Source organism: Drosophila virilis, chromosome 2 (assembly GCF_030788295.1).
Source record: "Drosophila virilis strain 15010-1051.87 chromosome 2, Dvir_AGI_RSII-ME, whole genome shotgun sequence".
NCBI classification, from domain to species: Eukaryota; Metazoa; Arthropoda; class Insecta; order Diptera; family Drosophilidae; genus Drosophila; species Drosophila virilis.
Genome location: NC_091544.1, coordinates 29,871,163 through 29,882,249, shown reverse-complemented (window position 1 = coordinate 29,882,249; position 11,087 = coordinate 29,871,163). Strand labels below are relative to the sequence as shown.

The window sequence follows — 11,087 nt, the reverse complement described above, 5'->3', positions numbered from 1 at the left end:
TTTTTTTCATTCTACTTTTCAGCTGTTCTTTTCTCCATCTTTTTTTTTTTACCGGTCCCGGGACCGGACTTCATAGTTGTGCCCAATTTTTCCTGTGCTGCGCCGTTTGATTTGCGCTGATTTCTTCGCTCGCTTTTAGTGTGAGTGTCCTTTAAAGGTTTCTGTTTTTTTGCTATCTGTTTTTTGTCCTTCACTATTTTTTCTTATTTTTTTTCGTTCATTTTTATTTTGTTAGTTTCCATTTCATTGAATTCTCACATATCCGCATCCGCAATCCAGGCAGCCGGCAGCCAGCTAGTTGCTCAAATTGTGCCATTAACCGGCTTTGTCCTTGTTACCCATTTTCCTAGCGCCCTAGCATTGTCCTTACCGGCAACAAAAGGGTTCGTGCCGCTCCCCATGACCGCCCGCCAACATCCCCTCCCTGTACCATAAAATAAGCAATTTGCATAGTTTAGTTAGTTGGACGCATCCGGCGACAGCGACACTTGTTCTGTATCGTTTCCTATTGGTAGCCGACCGACCTAAGCCTATATATCTATATATAAATATATATATACAGATGTATATGTGTGTGTGTGCGCGCATAATTGATGACTGTTGACAACAGCTACAACAAGAACAAGAAGAACAATGGACAACAAACACTGTCGAATTTTAAATTATCTGCTTTCCTTCTATTTTATTTTTTGTTGTTGCTTGTGCGTATTTTGTTTTGCATGTTTATTGCATATCATTCAATACGGAGGATTTTATAGAAATAACAAATGATTGGAGTTTTGCATCGGAACAGCAAATCTGAGTTGAAAGGGATTTACGACAGCGGATGGAGGTCCAAATTTAATGAGGTAAAGCTGAGCACGCAAATTAGTCAAGGACTTTAATTAAAATGTGAAGCGAAATATATTAGGATGTGAAGCAATCAGTTTATAATAAATAGGTAAGCAATTGTATAACCCGAAATTTTTAAAACTAAATACGTAAATTAATTTTTTTAATAGAGGCGGGCTAGATTTGAGCGTCAATAATTGAACTATTTCTTATGAGTAGCGATATCCTTAATTTAATCAGTCAGCACCTTCGCCTGAGACCTTTTACCATTAAATTTGGGCCTTTCCTTATATGTTTTCAATTTAGTTGCGTTCTTCTTCTTCCCCTTAAATTGCCACCTCAGACAACACGAGCTTGAAGTCATTTCTTGAGTGCCAAAAAAGTACTTCAAACATTATTTGGGCGTGAACTGTGGCAGCTGCCCAATGCTGCAGACCACAGACCGGGCTTTGGCAGCCGCGCAAAGGTCATTGCGAGCAGCCTGCCAACCATTTTCATAATCATTTAACGGTTGGTGCTACCAGCCAGCTGGCCAGATCCCTGGCACCCTCAATGGCCATTAAGTACATCGAAGAATGTTCGAAGCGGGCGAACACTCGAAATGTGACGACTCCGATGAGAACTTTGGCCTTTTGAGCGTGCCGAGCAAACCGCACACTTGGCTCAACAAGGTGGCTGCAGGCACCTGGCTCTAATGATTGCTCCTGCCGCTGCTCCTGCTACTGGTGGCCGTGGTTGCTGCCCCTTGAGATGCAGCCGCCCAGGAAATGCGGAAGTGACGCACTTTGCCCCGCGACAGCAATGTCAGCAACTTGCGAGTAAAGTTTTCAAAGCACTCGAGACAATTTTGCAACTTTCTTTTAAGAGACCGGCAAGTGTCCAGTCGAGTTGGGCGGCTCTCGTGTGGAGTGTGGTATAGCTGGTGTCTGGGGAGCTTATCAAAGGACCGAGCTGCGCTAGCGAGTGGCCACCTATTGATTTTCCAATATGGCTGGTGCATAATTGGCAAACGCGCGTTGCCAGACCAGTGCCAAATCAATGGAGCGCATTAACCTAAAAATGACAAAAGGAAAAGAGGGCGCAGAGCGTTAGGCGTTGGGTGCTGCTGCTGACATTATCATTTGACGTTAACTGACGATAAGCGCGCCTCGATAATGGGGCCACGTTTCTGGCCAAATCGAAGAAATGAAGCTGCACTTAACGCCGACACTTTTGACAAGTGGCCCACAGCCCCACCCAGGTGGGCTTGGTCGGTTGTTGGCCATAGTTGAAAGCTGCTTAAATGTGCGAGCATTAAAGCCGCGTCACACGTTTGCCAGCCCCCGCCGCACCCCACATAGCTTCCGTTGCCCTGCAAAGTGCGCTTTATTTTTGGTGCAGAGTATTGCTCCCACTTCCGCCTGCCGTCTCCAGCTCCGCCTCCATTCTGTGCTCTTTTCTCTTTTACTTTTCCTATTTTCTTCTTTTTTTTTTAGCAAATTGGATTTGCGAAAAAATCGCTCACCTTTCATTTCAGGCGGATTAATGGTGTCGAGGCGAACAGCGCACAATAAAAACACCAGACTGGTTCGACGGGCACGGCAGAGTGTGGCAAAGAGGGGCTACCAGCTGACAGCGGGCGGTCCTGGCGAGTGCCTTTTTATAGCAGTAGTGGCTGGCTGGGATTCGGGCGTACGCTTTGGCCCCGAGCTGTCAGTTTGGACACTTGTAATGCAATGAATAAATGAAGTGGTTGAAGTAATTGAAATGCGATTAAGCCCAAACACATTTCCATAAGTTCATACATATTTTTCCTGCTCATCAATTAGAACACATTTGCATATGACATGATTTACGGAAAAAAGGACTAAAATATTTGGCGATTTCAGTTGGGAAAATTTGCATTTCGTGTGAGTTTTAGAAGAAAATTGTATGATAACAAGAGCTAATTGATTGCTAATTTAGAAAACTTAAAATAGGATCTAATTTGGGGTACTTTTGCTGATGCTATTAGATATAGATTCCATAGCATAGGCTTCCGCAAAAACTATACAAACTCATGCTCAAGTATGAGTGCAAGCTTGTACCTAACAGTCAATTTGGTCGAAATATTTATTAAAACTCTCAAACACGATCTACTTTAATCATCTTCTTAAAAAGTCTTTTTCCAGGAACACATATTTTTTTACTTAAAGTCAGCTCCCTGAATGTTCGCTTTAATCAGTTGGCAATGCATTTAATGTTTGCCGCACCATAAACCCAAACAAAGGAAATGGTGCCAAGTCGCAGACAATTGCACAAAGAGCAGAAACACACAGAGAACAGTGTTCCATTCCATTTCATTCTTCAAATTCAATAACATAATTGTTGCCATTTATGCTGCCTGCATTATTTACTCGCATTACATTCTAGACACATATCTGATTTCGGTTGGTGGTGGCAAATGGAGAAGGAACTGTACCCTGTACAATGGGCCGCATTTTATGCTTATTTGTATCAGTGCAATCCATGCTAATGGCAAGGCATACACGCCAGCCACGCCCACACGGCGCCTACAGTCATTGTTGTCAGCATTATTTGCATATTCTGTGTAAAATTTACTTCCTTTCATTTTAATGCATGCTCAAAAGAAATCCACTAAGGTTCTCTTGCAAAAAAGACAATCCAAAAATAAACTTTAGAAAAACCAAAAAATACAGAAAGTCAGAAAGCACAAGGAAATAGATTTGGCAAAGCGATTCCTAAATACACTTACTAAAAAATGCTCTAGTTAATATTAATTTATATATTTAATTTTGTGCAGCTTGTCCAGACGTTTAGATGGATGATATATATAACTAAATATTTTTAATATAGCACTAACTTTCGTGTAAAACTTTTGACAGATCAACTAATTATTACCGCTAAGTAGGATGTTACATGGACTATGTAAAGATTATGCAACTCTTCTCTAGGGCATACAAATAGTAAAAGCTATGACAAAATTTTGAATCGGGTCTTCGCATACGAACAAATTTGCCTTTCCTTGTGTGAGTGTGTGTGCGTTTGTGTGTGTGTGTGTGTGAAGGTAGGGTGGGTACGTGTATTATGCGGTCGTATTGGGAAAAATTTAGCACCGCCCTCGCCCACGCCCAGCACACCAAATATACCCTTTTTATGCCACTTTCTGGCTTTGTGTAGTCGTCTTTCGTTTGATTTCATTTCTTTCTTATATTATCACTCGCAGCTCACAATAAACTTGGCTTTTTTGCCAAGTTTAGTGAAATAGAAAAACGCCAAAGCAAGCGGGCGATGCACATAAATAAGCCACACAAAAAAACCAAATTTGCCAATAACACCAAAGCAAGGGATCTGAAAAGTGGGCTAAAAAATAAGCAAAAAGAAAAGGGAACCCGACATTGAAACCATTTCCACAGCTTAATTTTTGTTTTTAAATTTTTATTTTTATTTTTAGCTTGCCCATAACCAGGGCATTAAAATAAACGCTTGCGGCCCGACAGACAGACGACAGATAGTGGATGAATGGATACAACCGCAATCGCCCAATCCTTGACAGGACATCCGCAGGTCTCAGATCCAGCCAATTGGCAACATCAAAGTCTGGCCGGCAAATTTATGTTGCGCCTTTTGTTTTGTTTGTATATTCAGTTTTATATTACAGGTGATTGCATTTGTTTTTCGTTCTTGTTCTCATTCGGGTTTTCGCGTTTCTTTCTTTTCTTTTCGTTTGTTTGTTTAGGCACTAACATTTCGACTTGTGGGAGGGATTGCCGGATGTCGAGGGAGAAGAGTTCTTGGGTTTTGCATCGAAAATCATTTTCATTGGCCTGGGTGGAATTCTAAAGTAAATATTTATTAGAAATATTACGGCTAATGGGTTAACGGAGTTCTAATTTAATGCAATCGATAATAAACTGAAAATTAACGAAATTTTAGTTTAAATGCTGACTATGAAAAGTTTTGTCCAAGGCAAAAAGATGTGCTAGAGCTTAAAAGTATATTAAGAGATATAAAACCATTTAGAGCAGACTGCATGTAACAATAAAATCAATTAAAATAATATCAAGACAGCATTTAATTTAATTTAATGAAAAGGTTTAGTCTTAAAGATTAAAAGGATACATTAAGGTGAGTTTGGATTAAAAGGATACATAAAAAAATGGAAAATGCTTGAGTTCATTTAGAATTCATTGTAAACAAGGAAGAGGTTCTAGTCGGGAGCTCCCGACTAGGGGATACCCTGAACCCTCTTCTTTCAACATCAAATGCATATATATATTTTATTTTAGAAGCAACATATCATGTTTGGTGACTCTAGCTCTTATTATTTACTAAAATTGCCCAAAAAACAGGCTATCGATAATGATTTTTATCGATTGCTTGAAAACGGAGAAAGTTATCGATTATCGGAAACAAACTCGATCTGCGCGGGCACTAGGAGCACCTACATCTAAAAATTTCAAGTCTCTAGCTCTTATAGGTTCTGAGATCCTTGCGTTCATACATACGGACAGACGGGCAGACAGACAGACGGACATGGCTAGATCGACTCGGCTATTGTTGCTGATCAAGAATATATATACTTTATGGGGTCGGAGATGCTTCCTTCTGCCTATTACATACATTTGGATTTTGCACAAATACAATATACACCTATACCCATTTTTAATGGGTTCAGGGTATAAAAAGGAATAATGCGACCATTGATGAAAGATTGCATGAGCAAGTAGTATTAACTATGCCTGAAAGATATTGAATGCTTCCATATATAGTCTACGTAATGCTTGAAATGAAAGGAACAAAGTGCCCATGAAAACATAGAGCAGAAGCAAAACAATGCGAAAAAATAAAATTAATTGAGATGAAATTGGGAAAACGGTTGCTATCATTTTAAATAAATTGGTAAAATAAATATGTAAGCAGCTAAAATTGCACTGAGGTGAACGCAAATCGACAAATCGATACACTAGTCTTCGGTAATCGAAACGCTCATCTAATGGAGTTTTTAATTTATTTAGTCCAAGCTAAATATTGTGCACTGCATCGGGTTGAATTTCTCGTGTAAATTGACTTCTGGCTGCAATTGAAATTATATGAAGAGCGAAAGGTACATAAATATAGCAAAATGAAGTAACAAAATGATTTCCTCAGGCCACAAAAACCCAAAAACACACAAACACGTACAGCTACCAACATCGCCATAGAGCAATAAATTACGAGCTGCAATGTGTTTATATATTGCCGCTGTTAGCTATTACGTATACGCCCAGTTTGCAGCTTGGTTAAAAAAAGTAAGTTAATTTGATTGATGCGAAAACCTTTACCAAATGTCAATCCAACATAATTCAATTTTGCAAAAAAAAAAGAAAAACAATAATAAATAGAGCTTGATATGCAAGCGTGTGGGGTAAGAGGGTTTAAAGTCAGTGCAAAGGGAACTGTCAGAGTGTTGCCACATTAAACACACGCCACACGTTGCCTCTGCTGCAGCTTAAAGTCACTCAGAAATTGCAACTCCTCGTCTGTAACAGCACCAAGACCCCTAGGACCCTAAGGTCCTGGCAACAGCAAACACATCAATAAACGCAACAGCCGCCAGCAGCAGCAGCAGCAGCAGCCTCCACTCGAGATGCACACTTGATGCGTGACTCCGAAAGCCGCACGAGCTGTTTATAGAGCTTACCATCCTTCGCCCGACACCCCTTCCCGCAGCTTTGCTCCATTCGTAATGGCCACAAAATAAATGCCCGCAAGTAAATACTGTTGACTGCAGCCCCAAGACGATCTGCTCAAGAAATGTTAGCCAAGAAGCGAAATCAAGTCGCCAAAGTAGCAGCCAAAAGACCTTTTAAGTATGTGTGACAAAAATATATATATATATAAAGAAAACGGTGTACATATTTATATATTGGTGCGTCTCGGTGTATATACCTTCACTCTATGTGCACCGTACAGGTGCAATAAAATAAGATGAACACATCAACTGCATTTGGTCAGGTCCACTCGTTCAAATGGACAGCCCCATATAGTATAATGGCCCATACCCCAGCGTGCCCCGCTTTCACAGCCAGCCCCGATCCCAGTTGTTGCTGCTCACCTGCATCTGTTTATGACCTACACCAAGAGGGTTCAACTCGGTGTGGACCCTGCTCTGTGCCCTATTGTTTGTGGCTGCTCCAACGGATGCCTTAACTCGAGTCTCGTTTGTTGAGGCACGGACACGGGCTCACAGCTCTCGTGCTGAGGGGTAATTGAGAGCAATATTTTCTATTATTCCCTCTATTTGTATAGCCTTGCGAAATAGTGGGATATATTCGCGTGGGAAGCAATAAGCAGTTTTCGAAATGTGGGGAAGCTAGTTGAATGAAGCTGAATTTCAATACTTAGGTGTATCAAATAATTAATTTAAATTGTTAATTCGTTTTTTTACGAAATTATTTGACTTTGTTAAAAAGAAACGTTTTTATCGGCTGAGACTACAGATTATCCCTCACGTATTGTTGGCTTAAAATTAAAGTAAAAACCACCAAGTAAATTCTCCAAGGCATGAGGGATGTCATCATACTTTTGTGTGTACATTAAGACAGATTCAAAGAGCCTGCCGAAACTTTTAGCTTAACTTAAACGAGAAACAGGTGTAATCAACGGGTTCCCATTATTTATATTTTCATATCCCCAAGTGTCATAGATTTTCTCCTATAGTTGTAAATCTCTCTCAACTCTCTCTCTCTCTCGTGTTCGTCTCAGCTGCGCATGTCTGTGTCTGAGAGTCGAAAAATTCAAGCCGAACCATTTCGAAAAAGCGGGCATAATGGCGCTTTAGCAAATCATTTTCTCGGCTAGAAGGAGAGAGTGAGGGAGCGAGAGGGTTGCAGAGTGAAATGTAGAGAGAATGAACAAACTTTGATGCTCTTGTAAAATTTGCGTATAGCCTTAAAAAGGACCCGAAATCAACCTAGCTGCTAGCTGTTGAGCAAAATAGCCCAAAATATGCCCTGAACCAAGGGGCAAGGATTTCTTAGCTATGATACATGTGCTATGACTGCAAGTGTTTGTATGTGTGTGTATAAAAGTTTAAGTTAGTAAATGGAACATAAGGCGGGCGACTATAGCAGAAACAGCGACTGCTAACTTGGTTCTAACGCATATGCTTCACTCATAGATACACAAACACACTCAGATGCTTAGCCTAAATGCCTGACGTTCAGGACGAGAGTGTGGCACGTGCGGATGTGCAACGCCAGAAAGTATGCAACGTTTAGTATTCGTGGCATATTGTGGCTTCACCTTTGAGTCGCGCACTTTCTGAAACTTTAATGCATCTTCTTCAACTGCTGCCTCCTCGAACTCTGACAATCTAAGCAGTTTACTGTGTCAATATGCTGCACAGCTCTTCAAGCTCACAGGCAGCAGCCTGTCTACCTTCAGCCTGTCTCAAATTCCCAATCCCCAACCTGCCGCATCCATAACTTATGCATGCAAATGTTCTCTTCTCTCGCTGTTGAATTCGAAAAGGTAAAAGACAAAAGCGACAAAAAACAGTAAAAACTAGAACAAAAATAGCAGAAGAGAAACGCTGTTGAAATTTGTGCAAAATGCGGTTATTGCAACGATTATTTTAATGGTCCTTCTCAGTTACCGACAGAGTTGAGACTTTACGCACTTCTGAATTGCAGCCATTTCACTTTGCATTGCCGACATACTTAACACCTCACCAAAAAAAAAGGCTATTAAGTCTGACACTTTGCGGCATTTATGAACTATTAATTACAGCGACGAGTTCCCAGCTCACTCGCAGACTGGTTCCACAAAAGACATTCGAATACAACTTTGTAATAACCTGGTAAGTGGAATAATCTGTTTCGCGAATAATGAATCGATACGAACAAAATATAAATCAGCAGAAAATTATGTTTTTAAAAAAAAATACTGCAAATTAAAACTCCTAAATAAAGCTACATGAATAGGTAATCTAATTAGCCTACGGGCCAAATCAAATAATGACAGTTGAAAATGTTTGTCAAACTCTGCTTGTTATATGGAATAAACGCGTATTTGCGCAATATATAAATAAATAATTCAACCCGCCGTCACAGCCCAAAATTATTTCCACAAAATTAAACACGCACATATTTTTGGCGGTTATTCTGAATGCTCCATATCAAGTATGCGCCCCGCGATGAACTGCACCTTCCCATTCCAGTAAATCTGACACAAAACTTCATGGCCCACACAAAGTTCATGAGCAATTTTCTTGAATATTTTCCGTTTTCTCTTTTTCTTTTTAATTTACGCTAAATACTGCAGCGACATTTGAGGCGACACAAAAGTCGCGCACAGCTGCAGTTACAGCTGCCACGCCCATTACTCAGGGGGGCGCTGGCTGCTTATATTTTATTTGTTGGCAAAAATTGCATTCATGAATAATTCAGTGAAGTGAAAAATTTGCGTTCCTACTGCCTCACTTTATATTTATTTGGTTTTCTGAGTGGTATTTTTTCGAAGCATTTTTGTGAGAAAAAAAGAAAACTACAAGATGGAAATTATTTTTACTTTTGTGTGTGGCTGTCCAACATGCTTTGTAATGTGTGGTGGTTATCAGCATTTTGGGTTTAATTTAATGTTAAAGACTAGCACGGCGGCCAACGCTGCGGTCACGTTGATGATGCTCCAAAACCGACACCCCAACACCCTAACACCAACTCCCGTGCCCTGCGTTGACAAGTGGCTTGCTATGTAAATGTGTTTGCTCGAAAACGGAAGCTGTTTATGTAGATCGAATATGCAGTAAACACTTCTATTCGTCTTGCTGGAATTTATGCTGCTGTTTGTGTCCACTTGGGCATTTTTGCAAATGCACTCGCCGTTAACCAAAAGCGAAGCAATTATAGAAATTATAATTGTTAAAATATACAATATTTAGCTGAGTGTACAATAGCCTTACCATATTCTGCCGCATATCAATGCCAATATGCAATTCTCTTATTCGCCCTACGGCGCAAGCTATACAAATGTGAATAAATGAAATCTTAAGTCTTTCTCAAGATTCCCTGTTGTCCCCAATTATTAAATATTTTGTTAAATGCTAGCTGAAGAGCTGCCCAGCGAGCGATCATAAGTATAGTATAACCAATGCTTTAACTGAATTTTTTTTTTTGTTTATCAGATAACACGGCAACTATTTACGTCGATCTAATTTTGTTGTCCTTTTATCCAATCCCCATCAGACGAATCATTCAGTCAATTTCCAATTCTATGAGTTCTATGTGAAATCATGTGTCATGATGTACTGAAAGCGTTTGTTATCCAGCGGTGTCAACCGATAGAAATTTCTGCACGTATGATTTAGTTCATTTTCATTGTGATATGGCGGCCATAAAGTGGTATAAGACACAACACTAAAACGAGAATAAATATTTAAAAAATAATGGAGAACAATTATAAGGCAGTGTTATCACAATACCGTACTAAATAGGTGGCCTCACGAGCAGTTGGCTGATTATCGATTAGACTTCTTATCTCATGACCGAACTGGCCTTCGTATTTTTTGATGGAATTGTTATAGCGCTCCTTACAAGCCATCTGACTGGGGTATATATATATACATTTATAGAAGTATGTTAAATGCATAATGTACTACTCACAAAGGCACTTTGAAATGAGTATAACTTGGATCTCTGGATATTAATTGTGGTATTTTCGGTTTGTATGGCTTGCTATCCAACTCATCGAATGGCTTTATATAGTTTTTATCTTCGGGGTGGCGTTTAAACATATTACCATAACGAACCCGGGTGTCAATCGTGGGTACATCGAATCTGCTGTTTTCTGATGAGCGAACGATCTGACTACTTGTAGCAGCGCCAGTGGGTACGGTTTTCCGTACAAAACGCGAAAGACGAGTCCCCACAGATCCGTTTGGCATGTCGGACATTATGCTGTTCCCCAACATGGCTTAAACAAAGATTCAGCTTCTATATTTTTAGTGAAATAAACTAATTAAAGTGCGACAATGTAAAATTAATGGAACTAAATTTTAAGTCTTTAAACAACGTATAACTGAAATGTTTCAACGGGCCTACTAGAATTTCTATTATACGCTTAAGACTTTTATTGGTTTTAAATGTGAGCCATATTGATAGTTGCTGCCTGAAGCCATCTGCCTAAAGGGTTTATAAATATTTCGTGAATCTTAAGTAGCCTCAAGCAGCGCTTCATATAAACAAATGCGAATCATTCTGCCTTCGACTGGTAAAATCAATAAACTACTGTTAACC

At 39.8% G+C, this 11,087-nt stretch overlaps 1 protein-coding gene across 1 annotated transcript; it reads right to left on the bottom strand.

Annotated features, from left to right (window-relative positions):
• Window positions 1–9,946: 9,946 nt before the first annotated feature.
• On the bottom strand, window positions 9,947–10,870 carry LOC26531623 (uncharacterized). Its single transcript, XM_015170812.3, has 3 exons — window positions 10,455–10,870; window positions 10,274–10,396; window positions 9,947–10,208 (listed from the first exon to the last, which is right to left on the bottom strand). The coding sequence occupies exons 1-3, from the start codon at window positions 10,760–10,762 to the stop codon at window positions 10,073–10,075; spliced, it is 567 nt and encodes a 188-aa protein (XP_015026298.1). The 5' UTR covers window positions 10,763–10,870; the 3' UTR covers window positions 9,947–10,072.
• Between the last annotated feature and the right edge of the window lie 217 nt (window positions 10,871–11,087).

Excerpts from the sequence above, each read along its gene's own strand:
- LOC26531623 (XM_015170812.3), bottom strand. The coding sequence starts at position 10,762 with ATGTTGGGGAACAGCATAATGTCCGACATGCCAAACGGATCTGTGGGG. Across the intron at positions 10,397-10,454 it reads ACTCATTTCAAAGTGCCTTT|TCAGATGGCTTGTAAGGAGC; the intron begins GTGAGTAGTACA and ends TATATACCCCAG. Across the intron at positions 10,209-10,273 it reads GAGGCCACCTATTTAGTACG|TGTTGTGTCTTATACCACTT; the intron begins GTATTGTGATAA and ends TTCTCGTTTTAG.